This window comes from Artemia franciscana, chromosome 2 (assembly GCF_032884065.1).
Source record: "Artemia franciscana chromosome 2, ASM3288406v1, whole genome shotgun sequence".
Lineage (NCBI taxonomy): Eukaryota > Metazoa > Arthropoda > Branchiopoda > Anostraca > Artemiidae > Artemia > Artemia franciscana.
The window spans coordinates 14,873,402-14,889,238 of record NC_088864.1 but is presented as its reverse complement, the minus strand read 5'-3'; the positions used below and the strand labels follow the sequence as shown (position 1 = coordinate 14,889,238).

The 15,837-nt window shown below is 36.6% G+C and overlaps 1 protein-coding gene across 2 annotated transcripts in view; it reads right to left on the bottom strand.

The window, feature by feature from the left end:
• The window catches only part of LOC136037693 (headcase protein-like), a 55,319-nt gene that overhangs the window by 22,184 nt on the left and 17,298 nt on the right, over positions 1–15,837 (bottom strand). For both annotated transcript variants that reach the window (XR_010620019.1, XM_065720449.1), the window contains exon 3: positions 8,023–8,211. Coding sequence is in view for 1 of the 2 variants with exons in the window: in XM_065720449.1 (XP_065576521.1) it covers positions 8,023–8,211 (189 nt within the window). In the remaining variant the exon portion in view is untranslated. The remainder of the gene's footprint in view (positions 1–8,022; positions 8,212–15,837) is intronic.

The following is a 15,837-nucleotide window of genomic DNA, read 5'->3' as shown; positions in this document are numbered from 1 at the left end:
ATTGCTTTAAAAGGAAAATCAGAGGCATAAAGCCGGTCGGGATTTAACATAAGAGCTCTGAGTCAAGATGTCCTTCTAAATATCAAAAATTATTAAGATCGGATCACCCACTCGTAAGTTATAAATACCTCATTTAATTTTTCCTCTCCCTTAAGCCCCCAGATGGTCGAATCAGGGAAAACGTCAATTCGTGCAGCTCCCTGACACGCCTACCAATTTTCATCGTCCTAGCACGTCCAGAAGCACCAAACTCGCCAAAGCACTGAACCCCACTCCCTAACTCCCCCAAAAAGAGCGAATCCAGTATGGTTACGTCAATCACGTATCTACGACATTTGCTTATTCTACCCACCAAGCTTCATCCCGATTCCTCCACTATAAGCGTTTTCCGAGACTTCCGAATTTCCTCCTCCAACTCACCCCCAATGTCAACAGGTCTGGTCTGGATTTGAAATAAAAGCTCTTAGACATGAGTTCCTTCTAAATATAAAATTTCATTAAGATCCAGTCACCTGTTCTTAAGTTAAAAATACCTCAATTTTTCTAATTTTTCCAATATACACCCCCCCCCCCCAGCTCCTCCAAAGAGAACGGATTCGTTCCAATTATGTCAATTACGTATCTAGAAATTGTGTTTATTCTTCCCATCAAGTTTCATCCCGATCTCTCCACTAAAAGCGTTTTCCAAGATTTCTGTCCCCCCCCCCTCAACCCACCATGTCCCCAGATCCAATTCGAGTCGAAAATGGAGCATCTGAGACATAAGATCCATCTATATATCAAGTTTCATTAAGATCCGATCACCTATTCGTAAGATAAAGATACACCAATTTTCACGTTTTCCAGGAATTCCGGTTTCCCCCTCCAACTCACCCCAATGTCACAGGATCTGGTCGGAATTTAAAAAAGAGCTCTAAAGCACAAGATCCTTCTAAATATCAAATTTCATTAAGATCTGATCATCCGTTCGTAAGTTACAAATACCTCATTTTTTCTAATTTTTCCGAATTATTGCCCCCCCCCCAATCCACCAAAGAGAGCGGATCCGGTCGGGTTATGTCAGTCACGTATCTTGGACTTGTTTTTATTCTTCCCACCCAGTTTCATCCTGATCCCTCCGCTTTAAGTATTTTCTAAGATTTTCGGTCCCCCCAGCCCCCCCAAATGACACTGGATCCGGTTGGGATTTAAAATAAAATATCTGAGTTACGAGGTCCTCCTAAATATGAAGTTTCATGAAGATCCGATCACTCCTTCATAAGTTAAAAATACGTCATTTTTTCTATTTTTTCAGAATTAATCCCCCTCCCCCAACTCCCCCAAATAGAGCGGATCCGTTCCAATTATGTCAATCACGTATCTAGGACTTCGGCTTATTTTTCTCACCAACTTTCATCCCGATCCAAGCTTTTCCAAGATTTTAGGTTTCCCCCCCCCCCCCAATGTCACCAGATCCGGTCGGGATTTAAAATATAAGCTTTGAGACACGATATCCTTCTAAATATCAAATTTCATTGAGATCTGATCACCCTTTCGTAAGTTAAAAATACCTCATCTTTCCTAATTTTTCAGCATTAACCCTCCCCCTCCCCAACTACCCCAAAGAGAGCGGATCCTTTCCGATTATGTCAATCACGTATCTAGGACCTGTGCTTATTTTCCCCACCAAGTTTCATCCAGATCCCTCCACTTTAAGCGTTTTCCAAGATTTTAGGTTCCCCCCCAACTCCCCCCAATACCACCAGATCCGGTCGGGATTTATAATAGGAGCTCTGAGACACGATATCCTTCCAAACATCAAATTTCATTGAGATCTGATCGCCAGTTTGCAAGTTAAAATTACCTCATTTTTTCAAATTTTTCCGATTTAACCGTCCCCCCCCCCAGATGGTCGAATCGGGGGAAACAACAACTTCTAATTTAATCTGGTCTGGTTCCTGATATGCCTGCCAAATTTCATCGTACTAGCTTACTTGGAGGTGCCTAAAGTAGCAAAACCGGGACCGACAGACAGACCGACAGAATTTGCGATCGCTGTATGTCACTTGGTAGATACCAAGTGCCATAAAAACATACGATAGCGACACACTTAAGATGGTTTATGAAATTGCTAAAACAGCGAAACATTTAAATGTTGTGTAGAAGCGTGATACCCAGACTGTGGAACATAATTTTTATCAGAACCCCAACGAAAGACCTACAATATTTGCTGAGGGTACACTGTCTAAGATTTCTTATCACACTAGTTAACGTCTGGCTTCTGAATCTGGGGAGTTATGATTATTTTTAGACGAGAAATCAAAAACTGTTTTACACGGTTCTTAGCGTCCCCCCAGAAAATTCCCCACCCGGAAAATTCTCCACCACGGAAAATTCACTTTCTCTGTAGCTGCTCAGTTTTCGCGAGGGGAAATTTTCCAGAGGGACGCCAGCTCCCGCTTAACAGCCTTACGTTCAATAGCTTACGTTATAAAACAAAAAGAGGAAAACTATTTGGCCGCGACACATACTTTTTAGATGTACCTATCTTGCTTAAGAAAATAAAGGTGCGTGTCAAAACACCACAAATATATGTTGATCACGCGTAATACATCCGCATGTAAGAATTTAGGTGACCGATAAGAGACAAAAAGTGGAACTAAACTAGTATAGGCATATGGCTTATTTTCTTCGCGGGGAGGAGGTATCAGGTTGTGTTTCAGGAATCTTCAGAGTTTAAACTTTTCCTTTTTATTTATTAGTATTTACCTTTTTCTAATTGGGCCTGTAGGGCCAACCCTGGAAGAAATACTCGTCTTTTCCCTATATACAGACACGGTCTAGGTCTATCAGTCCATAGACGTCAGCACACATTTCTAAGGGGGGCACACTGAAAACACTGATGGAGATGGAGCTGCAAGCATTTGGAGGGGCACACTGCGAACACTTGGCAGGGCATAATAAAAAAATGACTTTTTTCCAAAGTAGACTGTATAGTATACTTTTCTGAATCCTTAAAAACCTTGCCATTTCTCCATATTTTGGTCTTTTACAGATGAGAAAAATGGTTTCCATTGCCCCTTGGATACACAGGTTTCAGTTTAAATCCCCTCAAACTATTGATCATTATAAATACACATCAGTAGCAAGGAGGGTCCACAAGTTCAATTATTAATGACGATAATTTCCCACAAAAATGTAACATTGAAGAAATCATCTATCAAATTGACATTTGATAGGGCATCTAGGCAAAGTTGTATTATAATGTCCAAAAGATGTATGGCTTGCAATCAGTATGCGCTTGTATAGGGGAATTATCATCCCCCTGGCTTGACAGGGGAATAATAAGCTGAACAAACTAAACCTATTTACGGCAGGGGAAGTTTAAAATTCAAAGGAATAAAGACAATGTCTCAAATGGGATAAAAAAAAAGAATTTTCAATCCTTAACTTGCTCTTACTCATCTCCGCTATATCTCGTCTCAATCTAATTTGTTTCAGCATGTTTCAAAACGTAAATAGAATATGAGTAAAATAATAATTCAAACAATATACAGACCTAATCAGTAGTATGGTGGCCGGCGTTCCCCCCCCCTTCCAAAAAATGCCCCCGGAAAAATACTCCTCCACCGCGGCTGGTCGGTCTCCAATCATTTTCGACTTATAAAAAAGGACTTGAAATGTCAATTTCTGATCTAATGAGCACCCTCCGAAGTTCCTGCGACCATAAGGTGGAGGTGCGGATAAGGAAGGGGTAATCCCCCTCCTATACGGAATAGATTCTACTCATTTTGGAGTTTAGTGTTACTCTTTACTTTCTTATTAACAGCGTAAACCAGAAATTATTCCCAAAAATCATAAGGGAGTAGATATCAATTTCACATTTTTGTTGCGTAATTTAAAGTTTCATTTGTGTCCCACCCCCCAAACAAAAATCCTGGTTACGGCCCTGGGAACATACATCAACTTCTACCTCCATGCTCCCCTTGTCTCTCTCTTAGAACTAATTAAGTATTTATCTGATGGCTCAATGAGAGCTAGGATGTTTTGGTATTGAGGTGCACCCTTTGAGGTACCTGCCTACCTCCTTATCTACAAAACAACCAGAGAACCCAATTGTAGAAGTTTAAAGTGCCTTTTGAAATTTCGTAATCTGTAAATTGCATACAGTTAATATTTATTATTGGGAAACATACAGACATTTTTCACATCGGAGTTTTCTGCAGGGGGGGGGGATTGTCTGGGGGAATTTCCGGCGAGCAATAATTTTTTTTAAATAATTTTATTTCAGCCAGGACATATTTTCCAGGGGATGTTTTCCACAGGAGGGTGGCATTTTCCTGGGTTAAACACCATATATATATATATATATATATATATATATATATATATATATATATATATATATATATATATATATATATATATATATATATATATATATATATATATATATATATATATATATATATATATATATATATATATATATATATATATATATATATATATATATATATATATATATATATATATATATATATATATAAATAACAAAATTATCAAAGTTCTGCCACAAGTCCAAGAATTGTAGGCACCTATACACACAGGTCAGACCAGGCGCACACCTATGAGGATAAACATTGGAGTCGTACCCCTCCCCCCTCCTCCCAATGAAAAAGAAACTCAATATTTTTTACGTGCAAATAATAGTTCAGTAGGAGCAAATCCTTTTATTTGACAGTGGAACAATAACAGCAAAACAATTGCTGGATATTTCGGTCACATATACAGTGGCCATCATCAGCAGATAAACTAAGCACAAAATAGAACACCATCATTTATAGAAAACAAATTAATTACATAGTGTTTAACGCTCTTATGAGCCGCCATTTTTTCGGATAATTAAATGTTTATATAGTTCCTTGTATATATCTCTACACTTTTCCGTGACGCGGCAAGCCGAACAACAGAAAACAAAAATGTAATAATTAGATTATAACAGCCGAGACATGTGCTTACAAACACACATATTTATCAAATTACATGAGTGTTGAAAACAGACTTCCTGGAAATAATAAAAACAAAATACGCATCGTTTATGCCGACTCACAAAACACCAGAGCTAAGCTCTTTTTACAACTGCTATTAACCCTAGCTTTTGATACTTTTCGCAAATTCCCAGACGTATAATAAAAAAAAACAGAAGCTAGCCAGTCAACTACGCAGTTTCAAAAATATCGTAAACCATACACTGACACACCTTAAAAAGTTTTTCAGACAAACAAGTAAAAATTTTAATGAAAATATTAGTAGGTACTTGTCTAATATATAAAACACACTCGAGAAGTGAAGTTTGGTGACAATAAAATATGATGAAAATAGAATACTTTATCGGCAAAATTGTGAGTCATTTGTGAATTATTAAATTGGGAGCTTCAGCGTCAGCTGACCGTCTCAAAGACAAAGACAAGTTCATTATTAATGTGATTCTTGACCTAAGTCATTTTAGTTAATTATTAACGCGATTCTTCAGGACACCGGTTAGTTTGCTTTGACTAGTGGTAGAATATAGTGTCTCACCATGGATATTCAAATTAAGATTTGGGGTTTGCCAAGGACCGAAGAACAGGCAACTATATTTTTCCAGGATAAGGGGTGGGTGCCCAAAACAAAACACTGCGTCAATGGACACACCATGACTTTGTACTCTTACGAGAAGCAATATTTTTGAAATGTAACACTGCGTTCTGGGAGCATATTTTCAAGTTGTAGTTTTCACAATTTTGCTAATAAAGCATTCTATTTTCATCATATTTTGTTGTTGTTTTTTTGTTTTGTTTTTTTCATTAGCGTTAACCAAACTTTACTTCTCGAGTGTGTTTTATATAATAGACAAGTACCTACTAGTAAAACGTAAAATATATACGAGTAAAAAACATGAAATTTAGTAGGAATATGATCAAAGTTTGCCGATACTGAATAGCTCGATATTTACTAGGTAAAACTTGAAATAATTGCGAACTACATTTTTTAGCGCTTTGCACATCAGAAATGCCCGATAGTCCTTCATCCAGTGCAATCACTAGGATTGCTATATCAGCCAAAACTCTTGGTGACACTTGATAGGATTTTCTATCTGATTCAAGTTTTAGCAGTAATTGACTATTTCATTTTTTACTATGGGGCGTGATCGTCCCTTACTAGGTTGCTAGCTACCGCTGCAACTTGGATTAAGAGAAGGCTTTGATAGGATTAAGGTAAGGCTTCTTGCGAGTATGCAACAAACAAAGCTATGTTTTCCAAGTGCCTTTCCTAGGCCGTTCCTCTTAACAAAACGAAAACATCTAAAAGTTTTAAACTAATTTTTATTATTAGCTAATTCAGTCTTAAGCGTTTCCTCATTCAAGTAGTCAATGTCTTTAATAAAGGAGAGGGATCGCCCCCTATTTTGTATATGACAAAAAAAAGAACGTAAAATGAAAAGAAAAAATCCTAGGTTCCTACGATAAACCCTTTGAATAAAAATATTTTCAGGGGAAAGGTCAGATCAATTTAAAGTTGATTTTTAGGTCCAAAATGTTTTGTTTTTATTATGGCTAGTTTAGAAGGGGGTTACTCTAGCAAGATTGACGAACTGAAGAATGCCTGGCGTCGTTTTCATCTTTCCTATATTATAGTTCAGGCAACTAATGTGCTACAAGCAGGATTCGTAAAAGCTCCACAGATACACTTTACTCTGTGTTCAACCTTTGGATAAAAAGATTTTTGGGGAAAAAGGTCAGATATCTAACAATAGGATTTTAGACACAAATTTTCGTAGGCTACACGGTCTGTGGGTTTAAGGTCATGGTCTGAGGATTTAAGCGGTCTTGAACTTTTCCGCCATAATCAGAGGAGACATACAATACTGAAGAAAACAAGCCAACTTATGTGTTTGTTTTATTTATCTCCTGTATATAAAAATATGACACATTCTTGGCACAACAACATTTAGAAATAGCACAAGGACAGAAGAATCGTTCTCTGCTTCCTCCCTCAAGTTGTGCGGGTATGCACATAATGTATTTTGAAAAGACAGCCAGGCCAACCTCCAGCTTCTGAAAGACATTTGATTTTGACGCTGCATACCTTTAAGGCGATTCAACACCTTAAAATCATTTTGTGAACCTCAGCGTCGGCTGATTGTCTCAAAGACAAAGGGCCCATTCGCGAATCCTTCCAGGGGACTAACCACCAGAGAGCTATCGAGAAACTATAATTTGACTATGAAATTAGATAGAAAAGACAATGAAATGTTATGTCCCTTGTGTTGGCAAGATTTTCAATAAAAGCAGGTGTCACCACATGGAACTCCCAAAGCTACAAAATTAGTCAAACGACATTTCCTTTGAACTGATTCTTAGCTTTTTCCTAACAGGTACGCGAGAACATGTTTAGTGGCTGCCTTTCTAGGGGCGATTTCCTTTAAAAGAAAACTGCACCGTTTAATCGAAAAACACAATTCACAACACAACAACACAAACACAATTCCTAATAATGTAAATTTTATTAAAACTGAATATCCCTATCTCCGGTACAAAACGGGAGATGTTAAATTTTTTCTCTAAGATCTCTGGGAAATAAGATGTCGGCTTTTAGCTTTCTATCTTTTATTCAGATCCCTTGCTTATGATCTATATATAATGACAAAAAACCACCCAATTTCAGATAGTTAGGCCACACGAACTTAAAAAGTTTCTAATAACGACATAGGATGATCTTTTAAACAGCGGTTCTCAATCTGTGGTACGCGCACCACTAGAGGATATGCAACAATTTTTAGGAGGTACGCAGCCGACCAAAAACAAAATAAAATAAAACAACCATTTAACTCTAGAACTGGCAATTTTATTTATATTTCAGCTATAGTTTACTCAGCACGGGTAACTGAGAAGGGGTGCCTAAAATGTATTGTGGGTGAAAAGGGGTACAGTGTCTAAATAAGCTTGAGAACCACAAGTTTAAGGTAATCCTCTTAAAATATACTAGCTAAATTCTTACCTTAATACAGGATTTTGTATGTTGCCTAGGTGATAAGAAGAATGTACCATCCACTAAAGGGAATCTATCATAGACAGTCAGGGATGTGGCACAAAGCAGACAATGAACATGTGACATTTTATTGGCAGCCAAACTCGTTAATATGAAGTTTCTAGTCTCATCGTTGCTATGATTTGTTTCATCCTCTAACTAAAATAAATTTTGCTTCAATTGGAGGTACAAAGAGTCATTAAAAATGTATGATATTAAGACAATCCTTTAATTTTATTTCAGAAAATAAATTTTTATTTTATCCCCCCTCCTTAGCATAGTAACAGGAGAATCGTTCATAAATTTGATGTCCCAGATGCAAGGCCATATCCATGAGGATGGTTACAGATTTGACCCCCCCCCCTAAAAAAATGATCCGACTCTAGATACGGACCGCATCCAGGATTTCTTTCCGGGAAGATAAAACCTAACAAAGTTTTTCCGGGGGGGGGGGGGTTACAAAAAAGTAAAAAAAAAGCATCAACAATTTGTGTATATGCATCTTTGTCTCGTTTTTACAAGTCAAAGAAACATTTTTTTTGGGGGGGGAGGTCAAACCCCCTGGATACAGCATTGCTGAAAGCCCTCAAATATGGCGTCAAACCGAAACAAGATATACCATTGGAATTGCCATTGCAGAAAATCATAAACAGAAAACCTGGTCCCCTGGCCTGATCAACAAGGAAAAGAAAGAAATGTAAATAAACAAATTTTTGATGTTTTAATATTTTTTTTTGTATCCCCCCATTGAAAAAAAATAAGCTCCCCGAAAAGAAATCCTGGATGAAGCCCGTTTCCAGTCTTTATTTTTGTACCCTTCCAACCTCTCGGAAAAAACTTCTCCCAAAAGAAATTCTGGATTCGACCCGTATCCAGTGTCGGCCAATTTTTTAGCGGGTGGGGGTAGGGTTAAACCTGCATCCTACCCAGAGAAGCAATTTTCAAAAAAATACGTGTGATGCATCGTTTCTTTTCAAAAGATATGTGATCGTGTTCTATCATCTTGTATATGAAGATGCAGTTTTTTTTGTTTTTGTCAAAAATTGTGTTGTATTTGAAATATTTCTTTTTGTAAATTTTCTCCACAGCTAGAGACGCGATGGATTATCGTAGAGAACTCTTTAAGGGGTAATTTGAAATCGCTAGTTTGAAATCTAGTGCCTTCGGTAATTAACAAACTTCCCCCTTGTATCCCTGGCCATGGAGCCTTTCGAGGGGGAACAAGTGCATTGTGATTCAATTTTAAATTGTATTTTGTATTGTCTTGTAGCCTATCTAATGATAAACTTCTCTCTCTCTCTCTCATATACAAGATGATGTGACACGATCGTGTATCTTTTGACAAGAGATGATGTATCACACGCATTATTATTATTATTATTTAATTGCTTCTCTAGGTATGATGTCATATTAAACGGTTCGTGGTAACAAACTGTAAGTGAGGAGCATAGGGAGAAACCAACACCCCCTAAAAGTCATATAATCTCGATGAAAATCATATCATCAGATTCAGCGTATAAGGGAACCCTACTGTAGAGGTTTCAAGCTCCTATCTGCAAAAATGCAGAATTTTGTATCTTTTGCCGAAGAAAGATCACGGATGCGTGTTTATTTGTTGTTTTTTTTTCCCAGGGGTGATCGTATTGACCCAGCGGTCCTAAAATATTGCGAGAGGGTTCACTCAAACGGAAAGTAAAAGTTCTAGTCACCTTTTTAAGTGACCAAAAAATTGGAGGGAAACTATGCCCCCTCCCACGCTAATTTTTTCCGAAGCCACCCGATCACATTTTGAGATAATTTTCTTTGTTCAGCAAAGTCAAAAAATCTAATAACAATGTCTTTGAGGATGACTTAATCCCCCAGAGTCCCCGGGGGAAGGGCTGCAAGTTGTGAACTTTGCCCATTGTTTACATATAGTATTGGTTATTGGCAAGTATAAAGACGTTTTCAGGGGGGATTTCATTTACGGTGAGGATCTTTCCATGCAGGAATTTTTCATGAGGAAGGGAATTTTCCATGAAGGGGGCACCGGGTTTTCAAGAATTATTTAAAAAAGATAAGAAATTAAGTTTTTTTCAAATGAAAGTAAGGAGCAACATTAGAACTTAACACGGACAGAAATTATTACGTATATGAAGGGGTTCGGCCCCTCGCCAATACATCGCTCCTTGCGCTAAAGTTTTTTTAATACTTTCAAAAGAGCTACTTATTCTAATTAAACCATTTGATTCAGGGGTCATTCTTAAAGAATTCAAACAAAATTCAAACTTAAGCGTGAAGAGCAGAGTATTGACGAGGGGCGAACCCCCCATATACGAAATAATTTCTGTTCGTTTTAATTTTTAATGTTGCTCCTTACTTTCAGTCGAAAAAACTTTTTTTTTTAAATTTGATTAGGATCAATGATGATACTGGCTCATTTAGACGACATTGCTGATGAAATCCAGGGGATAAGTCTTGAATACGGGGGCTTTTTGCTTGATATTTGGATCGGTACTTATCTGTTATCCAGTGCGCACTCGAGTGTTCGGATCTATAAAATCAGATAGTAACCGGTAAATTGTTATTTGTATAGGGAGACAGTTAGCTTCGACTCAGTGGAAAACTACACTGTAGCTATGGTTGAATAAATATTTAGTTAGCATTTTGGTTAGGTTACATTTTGCATCCAGCGCCGCTACACTTACCCCCCCCCCCCTAATGTGCATATATACAGCCCAAATTATATATGTATATCTCATCTAACACTCAAGCATCTCATTTTCTTCAACCCAGTACCTGTAGATCTAAATTCTTGAGTGTGTACTGGCTAATACATAAGTACCTTTGAATCTTCGAATATTCGATCAAAATTAGAATTCTTACAACCCTGAAAACTAGCGTTTAAAACTTGGCCAACGAAAATAACTTATTCGCTAAAATTCTGAAAATTGAAAGTACTCCTTAATGATTGAACTGTAATTGAAACAAAACAACAGGTGAATTGAAAACAACGTAGCATCAAAATGCCCATAAACATAGAAAATTTACTTTGCATTGAATAGCTCACAATAGGCTACTTCTTTCAACGGTTAGAGTTGCAGTTTTCTTTATTTTCAATTATTTTGGTTGTATGATCATACTTTTTAAATTAAAGTTCCCGTTCCCAAAAAACGAAAATTCTGAGCGCATCCTGGCAATTCAATTTAAGCCTCGTTCAATTTAGCAGTATCCGGTCGGCAGCAGTGTTAACAAAAATAAACTAAGTCTTACTTGCATGATTGCGTTGACAGTGACGAAAGACAAAATGAACGTATGGTTTTCTCAAGACATCTTGAGAAAAGAATTTCTGAAGAATTTCCAGGAACTCTGTGTTAAAGCAACATACTGCTCAAATCGAAGAAGAATAGCTTAATCTCGCTAAGTAGTAAGACTGTCGATCCGAGGTTTTGAATTAATATCAGAATTATTGCCAATAGGTTTTAAAATCACATCGCCGATAATAATCCGAATTCTATTATCCGATTGAAAAAGCTTATCTGAGCGCAAGCTCAGATAAAATGCTAGCTAGACGTCGCTATGTTTTGCGGCGTTCGAAGAGCATACATATATCGTCGCTAAGGGCAAAGATTTTGTTCGGAAGGGGGGGTTGCAAAAAAGGTACTTATATATTACAGAGACCACACTGAAAGGTGGAGTTAGGTTAATCATTATGAAATATGCCAAAATATGATGAAAATACAATATATTAGTAACAAAATTATGAAAACTAAAACAGAGAATTATGGAAAGCAGGCCGCCCAGAACGCGCTAAATTAAATGCCTAACCTAAACAACTCTGTTAAATATTTAATTAAAAGATACCTGTATAGAAGTTTATCTCACTCAGGCTAAGCTAATTATCAGCGAGCGCACACAAAGAAACCGGTTTTACAACAGATCAAGAACAACTGTGTGGTCGCTGTAATACATAAGTACAAAAATAACTACAAAACACATCAAAATTTATGTATATGCATTTTGTTAGGATACTTGGTACTTATGTATTATACGAGAAACATTCGAGAAGTAAAGTTTGGTCAATGCTAATGAAGGTTAGGTTGGGTTACACTTCCAAAGATGTTGCTTCTCGTGAGAGCATAAAGTCATGGTGTCCATTAACGCATTTTGTTTTGGGCAACAACCCCTTATCCTGGAAAAATATAGTTGCCTGTTTGTCAGTCCTTGGCAAATCCCAAGTCTTAATTTGAACATCCGTGGTGAGACACTATATTCTATCACTATGCATTCCAAACTAACCTGTTATTGTCCTTTGATCTTCGCGATCCAAATTATCGAGTGTTTCTCCGATCATGCATAAATACCGGATACTTATTTACGAGTCTGAAAAAAATTCCGGGGGAGGGGTTACGGGTTTTCAACCCCCCAAAATTGTTGTCTGACTCGTAAAACGAAACAAAGGTGCACATAAATAAATTTTTACGTATTTTTAGATTTTTTGTACCCCCCCCCTCCCTTTCTCCGAAAAAAAACAACCATATACGGACAAACGAAATACAAGTCGTTCCCAAATGAGGTGGAAGGTCTCGAGCCATGATGCTGTAAACCAACCAAGGGCATTCTAACTCAAGCTACTTGTAATAGGTTCTTGGCTTGTGGCACGACTTGTCTTAACCTCTGATATAAGGTATGGTCACTGAAAGAGGCGTAATCTAAATCAGCTCTCTGGATCGAAACACAGCGTCTATCCTGCCCTTCGCTCCAGAAACTCTAAGAATGCCCAAAGTTCCAGCAAAGGGAGTATCATGTCCACCATCACTGGTTGGGCAAAGTATTAAAATTAATTGGTCAATGACCAATTTTTCATGGCAAAATTAATTTTAATTAAGTGGCCAACAAAATTAATTAAGTGGCCGATGACAAATTTTTCTTCTCGGTATTTACTGAAAATTGTGTAATATTATTCTAAGTATTAAACAATTAATAAAGACGGTGAGGAAACAAGAGTGCTATGGCCAGGGCTGGAAAAGGGGCAATTGGAGTGATTGGGCCCAATCGGGCCCCGCACCGCCATCAAAATGGAAAAATCGTTTTCGAAATTGTGAAATGTTCTTGGCAATGCCAGTAAGCGTTGCTTCTCGAGAGAGATCATCTTCAAGGGTAAAACCAATAAAAAAAAAAACTATGTGAGATCAACAATCAATCAGGATAGACTAAATAGTTTAGCAATCATGTTGACTGAAAGTGAACACCCAAGGAAAATAGATTTTAAAACCGTTTTAGAAGCATTTGCAGAACAAAAATTTAGAACTATATAAATTCATTTGCCCATATTCAGTTATGTAAATTTCGATAGGCATTTTCAGTAGTTTCATAATATCTAGGGGACACAAACTTAAATTAACGTTAGCACAAAATGAGTACAAAAAAGAACAAAAGAGAACAAAACCTAAAGCTCAAAATGAACAAACTGGACCATCAAATAAGTCAAAATCAAAAGAACGACCTGAGAAATGTAAATGTACGATGGGCGACAATGGACAATACAGACCATCAAAAGCGACAAGATCAAGAGAACGATCTGAGAAATGTAAATGTGCGACGGGTGACAATGGACAAGATAGACCATAAAAAGTGACAAGACCAATTTAAATAACTAAGGTAAAAGGCACTGAAAAAATGTCTGAAGCAATGAGAAACGAAAATAAAGATCAAAGAGATATGTGGCTAAAATGTTAGCGAAACCAAAATTAGAACAAGTCAAAAGTGAAATTGAAGAACATAGAAATATGCGCTTAAAAGATAAGTGGCAGCGAGAATAACAATGACTAAGAAACAAAAGTGAAGAATAAAAAAAAATGCGATTACAAGACATGCGACAATGACGGTCAGAACGAATCAAAATGAAAATGAAGTACAGAGAAATGTTTGGTTAGAAGATATACGACCGTGAGACCAAAGAAATATGCAGTTAGAAGGGAATCAGGAATGTGTGTTTATTTACTTATTTATATGCTGGATTTGAATTTTGCTAAAAACTTGATATACAGAGGTGGCCCCGCCAAAAAAACTAATGGGACTCGCACCTAGCCGATCCGCCCTGGCTATAGCAAGAATCCTACTCAGGCAACAATCCCAAGACCGTATAAAAATTCCCAGACAAGTCGAAACAGTGAATCTTTTCAACCAATAATTTATAAGCGCAAGTCATAGTATATGCATATACCAGGTTGCATTTCTTTCAGCCCGTGATCATCCACATAATAGCGCTAAATTATCAAATATTAATAATTTAAAACCAAGTACAAAAGCCGCTCCGGGAGAGAGGTTAGTCATTGTCGGATCCAGGATTTTAGGGAAAGGCTACTAGAAATTTTTCAAAACTTCTTTTCTCCGATAGATTCGTCAACTAGAATTTCCGGGAATTTTCTCCCTGTGCATATTCATGCAAATTTAACAGCGAAATTTCCAGAAGTAAATTATACCCCCACTCCCTTCTGGATGTGCAACTGACCTCACTCACGACACTTCACTTGCATATATATATATATATATATATATATATATATATATATATATATATATATATATATATATATATATATATATATATATATATATAGGAATAATATGTAATACTTATAATAGTATATAATAATCAGTAATTTTACTCATAATTATTACTCAGTAATATACTCATATTATGGGTAACTTACGTTTGTTTTAAGTCTGACTTGAGTATTCACTCTAGAAGAGTTTTAGGCCGAATTTCTCAATTTATATTAATTAAATTTATAGTATTTTATCTTTCTTTTAAGTTTTTACTTCCAATGTGAGTCATTCAGTGTTCGCTTTAAGTTTCAATATAGCCCCTTTTGTTGAAAATACATTTTTTTTCAAATTTGATTTCTTCAACCATATTAGAACGTGTTCGTTAAAATAAGCTGTGACATTAATTTTAGAATCATTAACACACCTTGCTTGTATTTTGTTTGGTTTTTCTTTTGTCAAACATTATGTCGGAATTAAAAAAAAACTAAGATTCGGTATTTGCCACAATCAACAGACCCATAAATACACATTCTTCATTTATTGCGATTGGAAAACAAATTGAAACGATCAGTCCGTTGCCAAGGGAGAAAATCTAGTGACCTTGTTCGCTATTGGCATGAGAAACAGGCTGTACTTCATTGTTTGTTGACTATACCATGAAACCAGATGTGGCGATACATAATGTATAATCGGCGTTTCTAGGAAAACAGGAACCTATGCAGGAAGAACTGACTCGTTTATTAGGGACAATATCAGGATGTGTAGATTGACAAAAAAAAAACTGAATATATTTTAAACTGAAGTAAAAACGAAAGAATGACACGTTCAATAAAATCATTAGACGAACAAAGAGCACGTTAAAAATGAAATAAAAAGGAAGCTTGCCAAACAAAAGCACCGGCAGCATATTTGCGAGGGGGGATCTGAAAAATACAATTATAAAAGTTTCACACTTTATAGAACATGTTTTGGTGTTTAAAGGAGGGAAATACTCCCTTATCCTCCTTTTTTGACGCTTTTAGTATATATGATACACATTCGAGAATGAAGTTTGGTTAGTCATACAATGTAGGCTACCGAAATATGATGGAAATACAATATTTTAGTTACAAAATTATGAAAACTACAATAAAGAATTATGGTGGGGGGATGGCCACCCAGAACGCATTATATTAATTACATAAACTAATCAAAATGCCATCTCTATATATTAAATATTTAATTTTTAAAAAATATACCTACAACGTATATTTC